At 46.1% G+C, this 13,767-nt stretch overlaps 1 protein-coding gene across 3 annotated transcripts in view; it reads left to right on the top strand.

Moving 5' to 3' along the window:
• Window positions 1–10,551, top strand: part of FKBP9 (FKBP prolyl isomerase 9) — a 50,567-nt gene extending 40,016 nt beyond the window's left edge. For all 3 annotated transcript variants that reach the window (XM_082662093.1, XM_082662094.1, XM_082662095.1), the window contains 3 exons: window positions 4,408–4,553; window positions 6,152–6,315; window positions 9,179–10,551. In XM_082662093.1, coding sequence (XP_082518219.1) covers window positions 4,408–4,553; window positions 6,152–6,315; window positions 9,179–9,355 — 487 coding nt within the window. In that variant the 3' untranslated portion in view covers window positions 9,356–10,551. The remainder of the gene's footprint in view (window positions 1–4,407; window positions 4,554–6,151; window positions 6,316–9,178) is intronic.
• The last annotated feature ends 3,216 nt before the right edge of the window (window positions 10,552–13,767 follow it).

The raw sequence follows: 13,767 nt of genomic DNA, 5'->3' as shown, positions 1-13,767 counted from the left end.
ATCTAAACTCCAGAGTCTGGCATATCAGGCTCTCTTGTCAGCTCTGTTCTGCCTCGCCAGCATCTTCTGCTGAGGCCCGTCTTCTGCCTCCCAGGGGTGCCATGTGCAGTGGTGCAGGATGTGCACTGCTTACACCCTTCCTTCTGGCCAGCTTCTGCCTTGGCTTAAATGTATTCCCTTTTCTCAAAATCTTTGCTTAATTCCTAGGAAGAATCAACTGCTCCCATTTCTATAGTCTCATAGTCTCATAATGTTTTATGTATTACCTGCCTTTTAGTTATTTTTGTTTCTATCACTGTTGCTGGTCTGAAAACCTTAGACACCCAACATGTTTATTCATATTATTCCTTACACCTAGACCAGAGCATAGCACAAAGGGAGTACTTTATAAATGTTAAGTGATTGAGATGAATCTGAAAATATATTACTAGGAATCAACAGTGTATACTAGTATCATACAGGTAAAAGGAACTTTCCTTCTTATGTATCTGAATCTTCAGAGGTATCTATAAGTTAATACACTATTCTCTTCTTTGGGAAAGAAACATTTTTGGCCTTTTTTAAAATTTTATTTACTTTAGGCTGCATTGGGTCTTCGTTGCTGTGCACGGGCTTTCTCTAGTTGTGGTGAGCGGGGGCTACTCTTTGTTGCGGTGTGCTGGCTTATTGTGGTGGCTTCTCGTTGCGGAGCACAGGCTCTAAGCGCGTGGGCTTCAGTAGTTGTGGCACACAGGCTCAGTAGTTGTGGCTTACGAGCTCTAGAGTGCAGGCTCATCAGTTGTGGCACACGGGCTTCAGTAGTTGTGGCGCACGTGCTTATTTGCTCCGTGGCATGTGGGATCTTCCTGGACCAGGGCTCAAACACGTGTCCCCTGCATTGGCAGGCAGATTCTTAACCACTATGCTAACAGGGAAGTCCCTGTTTATTTTATTTGTTTATTTTTGGCTACATTGGATCTTCGTTGCTGCGTGTGGGTTTTCTCTAGTTGCAGCGAGCAGGGGCTAATCTTTGTTGTGGTGCATGAGCTTCTCGTTGTGGTGGCTTCTCTTGTTGTGGAGGACAGGCTCTAGGCATGTGGGCTTCAGTAGTTGTGGTACGCGGGCTCAGTAGTTGTGGCTCGTGGGCTCTAGAGCACAGGCTCAGTAGCTGTGGTGCATGGGCTTAGTTGCTCTGCGGCATGTGGGATCTCCCCTGACCAGGGCTTGAACCCGTGTCCCGTGCATTGGCAGGTGGATTCTTAACCATGGTGCCATGCAGGGAAGCCCTCAGTCTTTCTTTATGTCTCTATATAAGTACACCCATTTTTGTATTGAGCCTGACTTAGATTCCCAAGTTTAGTCTTGAGGAGAAAGAAGGGCTTCATATAAATATGTGCTACTGCATTTATTCTAGATGGGGAGGGTCTTCTTTCCCTCTCACGCGTACCTCTGCCTTCTAGCTTCAGGTGACAGAGTGTGGCTGGGGAGAGCCAGCGTGGAGAGCCTGAGGGACATACTCCTCAGAGCATTCTCTCTGGTGCTATGAGATCCGGTATCCTCAGGCAGTTAACGTATTTCATGAGATCGAAAACGTGCTGGTTGTTAGAAGCATCATTTTATGTGTCTCAAGAAAGTAAGAACACTGCCAAAAAACAATGAGATGATGTCAATTGTAAGATGTATCCCAAATCAAGAGATATTAAAATGTGAAAAAAATATGCATTATAGAATCAAGGAAATATGTTCTAGGTTCTGGGGCCCAGATTTACAGGGACCTGGCTTACAACAAACCTCTTTGCACTGATGATTAGACAGTGAGGAAGAAGCATGGCTTGTAATTGTTTTGGGAACAAGTGAGCTTATGCATGGGAAAACTAGGTTAGAACAGTCTGTAAGGCCGATGGCTAGCTGTCATTGCTCTGGCCAACGTTCATATTCTTGTCTGGTGCTCCTATGGCCTTGGAAAGGGAAGTGGGGGTGGGAAATGAACAAAGGAATTTCTTCTCTGGTGGGTTCAGGATACGCTTCTCACGTGGGGTGGGGAGAATCAGTCTTCCTGCTTCTAATGTGTGTTTGGCGGATGCACAATATTGTTACAGAGCATCCGGGAGCCACGTGATGCTCCTTCCTCTTCTCGGAAACTCCATTCTGAACCACTTGAGTCATTTGTGTCACGTGTAAACTGACACGGAAGAGCAGTGTCTGGGTGTCCCTGCTGGTCTCCGCTGGGTGGAAGCTTCAGAATAATGGGATAATGGGAAGTGTGGCAGGAGACTGCTTACCGGGGTGTGGGAGAGGAGCTCCTTCTGGAAGAGGGGATCTGGTCCCGCCCCGAGCCCACATGGGCTCTGTAAACAACGAGGCAGGTGCTGCTGCCCGTTCATCAGCGCTAGGAGAATCCATGATGGAGAGGATAGAGGGGAATGTGGGTGGAGAGCCAGAGGGGGCAGCCTGCAGGCAGGAAGCAGGAAGCTTGCAATGAATGGGAAGCCGGGAATGCACAGAAGGAATGAGGAGAACGTCTGAGAGAAAACAGGCAAAATAAAAAATAAAAATAAAATGATGACTTGAGGAAAAAGAATTAGCAGGGTGTTCAGAGATGCAACATGAATACAAATTGCTTGCTTGGAGGATTTTTTTAAAATTTTATTTATTTATTTTTGGCTGTGTTGGGTCTTCGTTGCTGCGTGCGGGCTTCCTCTAGTTGCGGTGAACGGGGGCTACTCTTCATTGCGGTGCACGGGCTTCTCATTGCGGGGTTCTCTTGTGGAGCACGCACGGGCTCTCCGCGCATGGGCTCAGTAGTTGTGGCGCACGGGCTTACTTGCTCCGCGGCATGTGGGATCTTCCCGGACCAGGGCTCGAACCCGTGTCCCTTGCATTGGCAGGCGGATTCTTAACCACTGTGCCACCAGGGAAGCCCTTGGAGGATTTTTTTTAATGTATGTTGAAACTGGCCTCAGAGAAGAGTAAACATTTGTTATTTGATAACTAAATGAGTTCTCAAATATTCTGTAAGACTTTGAAACCCAGTAGTCCCACGGGAAGTTCCCCACGGTCCCTGGAGAGAGGCAGTGTGAGGGCGCCTCTGTGCTGCTGACAAAGGAGGGATTGTGTGGGGGGCAGGACAGAGGACCCACCTGCCCTCCCGCAGGCCTGGGGCCAAGGCATCCTGTGCCAGAATTGGCTTTGTTTCTGCTTCCTCCCAGGTAGGACAAATGCAAACGCGGTTTTAATTTGCTAGCTCCAGAGAACCAGCCTGGCCCTGGGAACCAGCTTGAGAAGGGAAGGAGGCTGCGGCCCTGCGGCCAGGGGAGGCTGGGAAGCCTGAGAAGGGGAGGTGACCAGGGGCAGTCCCTTCCCTGTTGTCAGCACTTGGTGATGGACATCAAGGGGGCGCCAAGATATCCAGGAGGCTTTTCTTCCTCGCCATTGAAGAACATTCCCACTGTTTGCCTTTAGGATGTGATAGGAATGCCATCGATTTGGAAATAGATTTACTTTCAGTAATGAATGAGGTGACTGAGCCAACTTTTATTTGTTTAGATTCCCCTGGGACCTTGGGCATCAAGGATAATTAACACCATGGCCCAAGTTCACAGTTATTTTTCTGGACTCATAGGCTATTACCGGCACAAGCACTTCACACTCTCAAGGCCATCCATTTATTGAGCTCTTCATGCTTGCTCTCTGCCGTGCCAAGCATATTATTTACTATTTGGAACGGGTGCAATAGCTGTTATTATCTCCATTTTATAGATGAGGAAAACTGAGAGATTATATTTCCTGGGGTCAAATTAAATTTGACCAGGATTCAAACTCAGGTCTTGCTGAATCCAAATCCCAGGATCTTAACTACATTATATATTTTTTAAATTCTCATGAAAATTTCTGACTAGCTACAACACTGACTAAAACTTAGAGAAAAATTGCAAGACCAGTACAAAGCACTTCCCCGCTACGCCGCACCATTGGTGAGAAGGTTGCCACTGTGATGGCTCTTCACCTCTGAAAACTTTAGTGTGTAATTTCCAACAAAGGTGGACATTCTCCTACATAATTCAATTAAAATCAGGAAGTTAATGTTGATACATTACTTTTAATCCTCAGACCCCACTTAAGTTTTGCCAATGTTCCAATAAGTTCTTTTAAAGCAAAAGGATCCATTCCAGTATGTCCAAAACTCTCAAACTCTCGAACTCCCTTAGTCTTCCTTTGATTTTTACCTTGACACTTTTGAAGGTTATGGGCTGGTTGTTTTGCAGAATGTCCCTCAGTGTGGGCTTGTCTGATGTTTCCTTATGATTCCATAGGGGTTCGGCATCTTTGGCAGAAAGATCACAGAAGGGATATGTTCTTCTCAGGAGGATACTCTTAAGTACCAGTGGGTTCACGGCCTAACCAGGGACTCTTCTGTTTCATTTTTAGGTGGAACTTAGGTAAAACATATAATATCGTTCTGGGATCTGGACAAGTCGTGTTGGGAATGGATATGGGTCTCAGAGAGATGTGCGTTGGAGAGAAACGGACTGTGATCATTCCACCCCACCTGGGCTACGGGGAGGCTGGTGTGGGTGAGTATGCAACAATGTTAAAAGGTGTTTGGGGCACATTCACCGTCTGTATTTTGTGCTTATTTAGAACCACAATATGCTTCTTCCATTTAAAACCCAAAGACTGTGGGACATTTTGTTTTCTAATTTATTTTTGGCTGTGTTGGGTCTTCGTTGCTGTACGTGGGCTTTCTCTAGTTCCAGCGAGCGGGGGCTACTCTTCCTCGTTGTGGTGTGCGGGCTTCTCATTGCCGTGGCTTCTCTTGTTCTGGAGTATGGGCTCTAGGAGCATGGGCTTCAGTAGTTGTGGCACACGGGCTTAGTTGCTCCGTGGCATGTGGGATCTTCCCGGACAAGGGCTCAAACCTGTGTCCCCTGCATTGGCAGGTGGATTCTTAACCACTGCGCCACCAGGGAAGCCTGGGGACTTTTATTTAAGTATTTAGATTTTTGTTTCAAGACCCCGTGAATTCGGTGTTAGTGCCACATTAATGGGATTAAACAGGGGTTTCTGTGAAATAAACCTTGGCTCTTCAAACCCACATGTGGGAAATGTCCCTGAAAGGGCTTGCCAGGTGACTTCTCTTAGGTGAGCCAGGTGCTTCCTTGGGGAACTGTTTCCCAGGACACTGGAATGCTGAACCTATAAGCTATCCAAGGAGATTTCCTTGTGGAAGATTGGTTTCAAGTTCTGGAAATACTGGCATTACGTTGCCCTCACAGCTGTTACGGTTTACTTCATGATTTTGGCCAAAATGAGCCCTCCTCATGGGGGTGGGTGGGAACCCCTTCTTTTTCAGTTTTTATGCCCCTACTGTCTGGAGATGGAGGAGATGGGAAGTGCTAACTTATAGAAGTGATAGGCACTTTGGATTTTCTTTTTCAAAATTTTTAAGTAATTGTAAAAGATACTCTCTGCTAATCCCCCCAGTCAGAGAAGAAACACTTTAAAAAATATGTTGTATATCCTGTATGACCATGCTCCTATGATATAGATTATAGTTATAATATATAATTTAAAATAATGCACATTTATTTATAGTCACATACTTGTAAGTTCTTTTGGGCTCATACTACATATACTGTTCTAGAATTTGTGTTTACAAATCATATCCTGGATCATGATTTTAAGGCATACTGTATTATTCTTAAAGTTCAGCGGTAAGATTTATTCAAAAGTTCAAGCACCATTGTAGACTCTGCTAGTGGCTTTTAAACTTTTTTCACCAAGACACAGTAAGAATTACATTTTATCTCCCAATCTGTGTTACACATAAGCATGCAATTTTACCTAATATACATATCCATTTAATTTTATATATAAAATTAAAACTAAGTTTCATAAAACAATACCTATCCTTTCTATGTGCAATGTACTCTGATTTTATTCTATCCCTTAATTTAAAAAAATATTGGTCACCATTCTCTCAACTGATTTTGAGACTCACTACCCACAGTTTGGAAAAACCACTCACTGATTGATGCTGAACTTTCTTGCTTTTGCAAGAGATGCCTCTATCCATGAGGCAGCTAGAACCGGGGTGGCCGGCAGGGAGAGGATGAGAGGGGCGTGCCCTCCGCCTCGTTGCTAACGCCCCCTCCTCCCGTTGCTGCGGCAGATGGAGAAGTGCCCGGCAGTGCTGTGTTGGTGTTTGACATCGAGCTGCTGGAGCTCGTGGCCGGGCTGCCGGAGGGGTACATGTTCATATGGAACGGCGAGGTGTCAGCCAACCTCTTTGAAGAAATTGACAAGGACGGCAATGGAGAAGTCCTCCTGGAAGAGGTAACTGACCTTTTTGAAGGGAAGTGGGACCCAAGGAGCTCAGGGAGCCTCACTGGGCCGGGGTACCCATCCGGAATGTGAAGCCTCTCAGAGTGAGGACAGCTGTGCTTGCTTGTGATGCTGGTAACCTTCATGCTCACGTACCAAGCACTCGCACACAGTCTCTAAGTTGAGCTCACAACTCCTCTTTGAAGAAACCGAGGCCCTGAGAGCTTCAGGGCTTGGCTCCAGGTCTCACAGCTCGGAGTCAGCTCTTCATTCCTGGGTGCTCACTGCGGCCTGCACTGTGCTAAGTGTTTTTCACATATATTATCTCTCTTGGCCTTCACAACAGCCTTGTAATCATCCCTATTTTTCAGAAGAAGCAGCTGTGCACAGAGAAGGTAAATGACTTCCCCAAGGTTGCACAGCCATCCAGCGGTTTGTACACATCCCCGTCTGGAGCATCTGGATCCTGTGCTGTTTCTCCTGCACGAGACACCCCTTTGTGGAACTGGGCAATAGAGTCCTCTGTCTTGTCACAGCCCCAGGGAATTCCAGCTCTCCGCCTGTTCCACGTCTGCTTATTCAAGGACGTGGCTCCAGCCTTCTCCCCTATCTCTCTTCTGTCATCATTTCCCCAGCTACTGGACCGTTCACATTAGCCCGAGAACATGCTGCTATTTTCCCTTCTCTTAATACATCTTACCATTTCTTTTAGGTCTTTGCTCCCTTTACAGCAAAAACCTCAAAAGAGTTGTCTGTCCTCCCTGCCTCCAATTCCTTTCCTTCTAATCCATTTCACACCCACTCCTGTTGGGTTTTTATCCCTCCACGCCACTGAACCTGGTCTCACTAAGGCGCTGAACCTTACTTACTCTTACTTCAGCACAGCTGTCTCCTTTTTGAGACGTCTTCTTTCCCTGGCTTCCACAGCACAGTTTCTCTGTGTTCCTTCTACCTCACTGGTAGCTCCTTCTCAGGAGTCTTCTTCCTGGGCTCTTCGGGTGGAGGCTAAGTCCTGAACTTGAGCTCTTCTCCCCCTTTACATCACACCCTTGGTGGTCTCCTCCAGTCCCGTGGCTTTACCATCCTTGTCCTGTGACTTCCAGACGGGCAGCTCCAGGCTCATCTTCTCTCCACTTCACACTCAGGTATCCAACTGCCCACTTGATATCTTCATTTATTGAACTTGCTTCACCCAAAGCCTTCCCCATCTCATTCGATGGCATCGCCTTCCTTCCAGTTGCTCAGGTGAGAGCACTCAGTCATCTCTGACTCCTCTCCTCCTCTCACAGGCTAGAATAAATCCATCAGGAAATTATTCTAGCTCTATCTTGAAAGTATATCCAGAAGCTGCCCACTTCTCATCACCTCTACTCCATAGCATCTCAGTCCAGTGCCCACCGCCTCCCGCTTGGACCTCTACGAAGGTCTTCTTGCTCTCACCCTTGCCCCTCACAGCAGCCAGAGTGATCCTTCTAAAACATAAGTCAGAGCATGGCCTGCTTCATCTCAGAACCCTGCAGAAGCTTCCTGTTGGGCTGCATCCCGCAGGCCTGAAAGCCTTGTAGTTGCCCAGCCTTGAGACTGAAGAAAGAGCCTAGAGACAGCGACAGAGACATCAACAACTTATTGGACAGGGGTATCATACAAGTCTGCAGCAAAAGGTCCTGGAGCTACCCCCTACGACTGTACGGCAGACAGGAGGCAGGACATAACAGGAATCTCCGTTACCTGGGAGAGAAGGCCACCATTTATAGGAGAATTGACATCAGGTTGGCTTATCAGTTACCAGGGAAACCAGCAGCTGGGGCATGTCCCTCACAGCCCCAGGTTAATGACCATCACGAGGGCAGAGGTTTCCCTTTACTAAACTAGCAGGTGGAGCCATTCTGGCCTAAGGATTAGAACAATCACTAGCTGGGGCAGGGGGCAAGCATGTTCTTGTGAGTAGGGTGTAGGTGAAGCAGAGACTAGTCAAACAGGGGATGTACAAAGACAAGAGAACAGCCATCTTGAGTGGTCTGACCGTACATCCCCCTATTTCCAAAGTCTTTGCAATGGCCCACAAAGGCCCTCCACCACCTGCTTGCCGTAACCTCCTCTCCAACAAGTCTCCCTTTGCTGTCCTGTAAACACACTGGGCATGTCCACCCCGGGCCTTTTTACCAGCTGTTCTCAGCTCAGAAGACACTTCCCCTAGGTAACTGTTGGGCTTGTTCCCTCACTTCCTTCAAGCCTTTGCACAAGACTCTCTTTCACATTAGGGTTTTACCCTGACCACCAAATTGATACTTCAACCCGTTCCCCTGACTGCACTCTGGATCTTCCTTACTTGGCTCTACTTCTTCATTTTTCTGGAGCATTTTACTTTCTAAGTTAACATGTAGTTTACTTACTTTTTAAATGTTCCTTTTTGATCATGTATCTTGTCCACGAGCATGTGCTGGAACTGCAAGGGCAGGATGTTTTGCTTGTTTATTGATCTATCCCCAGGGTCTAGGATGGTGCTTAGCACACAGTAGACAGTAAGTTTTTATTGTATGAATGAATGAATGAATGAATGAATGAGAGGCGAGGGTGGTTAGGGGATTGGCCTTTGGTGGAAAACTAAGTGTTGATTTGGGGAAGAGGGATAGTTCCAGTGGTTGCTCTGTATTGGCTGCCTGGGACCTAAGGGCTCCTGGAGTCATTTTGGCAGGGGTTTTTTAACCTGCATCTGGAGGAAAAAACCCGGGTCGTGTGGCTCAGAAGATTTTGTCTGTTCTGCTGGCTCAGACTCAAATTCCAGCCCCATCGCCCTTGGGCTGCTCTGTTCAGGCTCCAGCTTGGTGTTCTCAGCTGCTGTATCTCATGGTCTGTCCTGCCCCTTTCTCTCCAGTTCTCAGAATACATTCATGCCCAGGTGGCATCTGGCAAAGGGAAACTTGCCCCTGGATTCGATGCTGAGATGATTGTGAAGAATATGTTCACCAACCAGGACCGGAATGGAGATGGGAAGGTCACGGCTGAGGAGTTTAAACTCAAAGACCAGGAGGCAAAACACGACGAACTCTAAACCTGTTATGAGCCACTTGTGTGATGCCAAGCCCCCTGTTGTGGCAGAATGTGCAGTGAGGGTGCGAGGGTCTCTCAGAAGGGGAATCGTCAGCAAGTAGTAGGTGGGTCATATAGTACCTGGGACATACATCAGGGTGGGTTGATACACATGGTGAGAATTTTAGGCTGATGCCAGTGATACTAAAAAAATCAGTGCGGGTGCCTTAGCATGGGTTGTGTAGAATATTGAAAATGCTGCATTGTCAGCAGTTTTGTGAGCCTTCTGGGTAGTTTTGTTATGAAAGGAAAATAGTGTCATACAGGAGTTATAATCATCTTGGAGGGAACAGAAGAACACGTGTCTAGGATATTTACATAAAGAGGATTAAAAATGTTTTTAACTTGCTGGTGTTTTAAAATTATTCTCCAGATGGCTAGAAGAGACAGAGGGCATGCCCCAGCAGGATTCCCAGACAGCCCCAGAGAAGTTTTCCCAATGGCCCGTATGGGCCCTGGTAATGCCCAACCTCCACCGTGCCTCTACTCACACACTCACACAGGTGTGCTCTTCTAGTTAATCATACCCCATCTCACTGTGGTCCTCCCATTGGCTAGGTAACTTGGAGGTTAAAAAGAAAATCAGTGGACCAAACAAAAGGCATCTTGGACCATGAGTAGAGAATTTGATTCTGCATTTGTCACATAAGATTATCTTCTTCACTCTTGCTTATTCCCATCACTCTAGCCCATAGCACCCTCTCTTCTCACCCTGAATCCTTTGATCAGATATAGATACACATAGGGCTGGTGGCTAAGCCTAGCTCCAGAGTTATCTCACTGTGGCCAAGACGGAAATGTCATCCCAACAGGTGAGCATAGACAAAGTGACATATTTCTGCCTCTCATTCGTGTCCTAGAGAGGGAGGTGCCCTAAGGCCTGGGAGCCTCTCTCTGCATAGGAGAAGGACACTGTACCTGCTGGCCTGTCCCCACGTTATGCAGTAACCACCTTGCTGCCTCATGTCCTCTGTTCCCAAGTGGTGGTGGCACTCATCCTGCAGTAACCAATGATTTTCCTTTTGAAACAGCTTTGTTTTACTAATTTAAACTATTTTGTACTGATGTAGCCCTGAGATAGATTGTTCCTGAAAATGCTGTGCACTCACTCAATGGAATAAATGTTGAAAGATGACTTTTTCATAAATAAAATATTGAATTATATCATCAGGTTTTGTGGTATTTTATCTGAAGTCTCATTTTTCCCATGAGAATACACCATGCCATCAGAATCCCCTTGAAAAAAACTCAGCAGGACTGAATTGGAAGAAGTGGAAGATTGCCGTACGGTATAAAGGGGATGTATCAGTCAGAGTCCTGGCTGCAAACATACCCTCATGTGGGACTTCTGAAGAGAAGCTAATGAAAGTACTCTTTACTGAAGCGTGGGCAGGGCTCAGGGGGCCCAGTAAGGATGTCGAGGTACCCATGACTGCTGTTGGCCAACGACAGTAGGAAGCTCTTCCACCCCTGGGCCTCAAGGGTCCAGGGGAGCCTGGGCGGGGCTGCCTGGTAGGAGCTGGTGGAGGGATGCAGCCACTCCCAGAGCTGTGGCTGGCAGTGGAGCAGAGTACTGAGGGGGGAGACACCCATCCTCTCTGTCCTGCCACTGGCTCCCATTAGCTGAAGCCAACCCGAAGCCAGAGGGCAAGGAGCTCAGGGGCTGGTGTTCTCAGGGATCAGTGTTTTGGGGTGCAGAGGAAGGTGGAGAAAGACCAGTTGGGGTTGGGTTGGAAGCAAATGGAGAATAACTGGCACAAGTATAGGGAAAAAACTATACATATATGGCTTTTTAAAGAGCAAATGTTCTGGTTTACTCTTTGCAGAAGCAACTTCAGGGACTGTGTGTGCTTTTGGGAGGGGAAGGAGGTGCCCATGGCCTTCCTGTCTGTTCCCTAACCCTCTTCTACGGTGCACACAGTCACTCAGCCTTTTCATTTAACAGAATTCCTTAAGGGCACTACATACGTTTATGATCTGCTAAACTGAACTGCTCTTTGGAATGCATTTGACCTGTAGCACTTCATTACGCTTACCTTACGTATCTTCATGAAGATAAACATCCTGTGCTTGTTCTCTACGCTAGATCTTTAGATGGTCCTGTTTGAATTTCTTCACTGGCTGTTTTCTATAGTGGTGGAGACAGGTTGGCTGCATAAAAAATAAGTTTCTCTGGGAAAATTAAGTACTGTGGGCCTTAGAGCTTCAAGAATGGAGGGAAACTTTAGCTTGTATTTGTTTTTGTATTTAAACTGCCTACCTGACTGCTGAGCTGGGACACTGGTCTCTTCTGGCCTTCAGACTCGGACTGAAGTCTCGGCTCTTCTTGGGTCTCTGTCCTGCAGGCTTTTGTTGTTCAGCTTTACTGAGGTATAATTAACAAAACTGTAAGACATTTCAAGTGTATGTGATGATTTGACATAAATGCACACTGTGAAAGGATTCCCCCATCTACTTAAATTAACATATACATCAACCATCACCTTTTGTTTTGGAGAACGTTTAAGTTCTACTCTTAGCAAATTTCAGCTATATGATAGCGTTATCAACTATAGTCACCATGTTATACATCAGATCCACAGACCTTATTTATCTTATAGCTGAAAGTCTGTATCCTTTTTTGTATTTCCCCCACCCTCTAGGCCCTGGTAACCACTTTTTTACTGTTTCTATGACTTCAACTTATTATTTTTTGATTCCACGTATAAGTGATACCATGCAGTATTTATCTTTCTAAACCTTTGACTTACTGAGTGCTGCCTGGCACTTCCATTCTTTCCGTTGCTAAGGGAACATATGCATTTTGTTAGGGAAGTTGGCCCGACTGCAAGATTATACATAAGCACTTTAATATCTTAGGTTTCTAGGAACAGAGCTGCTTTCTTTGAAAGCTGCTTTCTTCCCTTGGATATCTTAGGGTCCGGAGTCTTTTTATAAAATAAGAATACTGCTCTCAATTATTTATTGCTAGCTGCAGATATTATTAAAATAGTGTTTGATTCTGTGTGGTCATCCTTAATGTTGGAATTTCAATAGGTCAGGGGAATTCCTTCCAGCTTACAGTGGCCATATTTAAATCTCATTGAAATTCAGACAACATCCAGATTTATAGTTCCCCAAATTTCTCCTCTGAGCCCTAATCTGCCTATGGTATCTTCTCCTATATATCTGACAGGCATCTCAAACTGTGTGTTCAAAATGGAATGTATATTCCCACTCCCTTCCCAGCACCTTCCATCCAAGCCTGTTCTCTCTCATTCTTCTCTTGTACCCATTCGTTCAAACCAGACACCTGGGGTCACCCTATTCTCTCACCCCACATGTTTAATCCAACAGCAAGTTTTACCATTTTTGAACTGGTAATGGCTAGAAGAGGCTGTAGAGACTGCTCTCATGGCTTTCATTTTAAAGGGAGGTGACTGACCTATAGTCTTAGTAAAGGACTGAGCAATGACTAGAATGCAGGTCATAACTTCAGTATTCTTTACACTTACACCATGCAGTGTGCTTATTTGTGGAAGCATATTACAAATCCTTTGGAAAATAGCCAATATGGCAAGCTCTAATAGCAAATACAGGAGTAAAGAGCTCTCATTAGATAAGGGATTCCCAACTTTTTCTATGTGAAAAAGTCCTCCAGGTAATTGATACTCCCAATGCCATGCTATCTGCTTTAAAGCAAGAAACTTGGTTTTGAGTTCCATTCTGGAAATACCCAAGAAGGGAACAGTCAACTTTGTGCCACCGAGTACTTTGTTTCACTGTTTATTATAAAAAGGAGAAGTAGTGATGGAAGATAAGGATGGGCTGCAGGAAAAAGGTTTGCATCACAAGACCTTGCCTCCCTACCATATTCAACCGGACTAGAGATTACTGACCACACTAGATGTCCAGAACCAGCTGGATCATGCTTTGTCTGTATCACAGCTCACATGCTAAGAAAACCAATAGACTCTGCAGTTCAAGGGCTAGAAGTCAGGGTCAAATTTATCACAATGGTAGGCTTCCCTGGTGGCGCAGTGGTTAAGAATCCGCCTGCCAATGCAGGGGACATGGGTTCAAGCCCTGGTCCGAGAAGATCCCACATGCCGTGGAACAACGAAGCCCGTGCGCCACAACTACTGAGCCTGCGCTTTACAGCCCATGAGCCACAACTACTGAAGTCTGCACGCCTAGAGCCCGTGCTCCACAACAAGAGAAGCCACCGCAATGAGAAGCCCGCGCACCGCAACAAAGGGTAGCCCCTGCTCATCGCAACTAGAGAAAGCCCGCACGCAGCAACGAAGATCCAACACAGCCAAAAATAAATAAATAAAATAAATAAATTTATTTTAAAAAAAAATTATCACAATGGCAAGTCTAAGCCTTGTGTAA

Source organism: Grampus griseus (genome assembly GCF_964374135.1).
Source record: "Grampus griseus genome assembly, chromosome: 9".
Lineage (NCBI taxonomy): Eukaryota > Metazoa > Chordata > Mammalia > Artiodactyla > Delphinidae > Grampus > Grampus griseus.
Note: the sequence above shows the minus strand (reverse complement) of the source record. Positions and strands in the feature narration are given on the sequence as shown.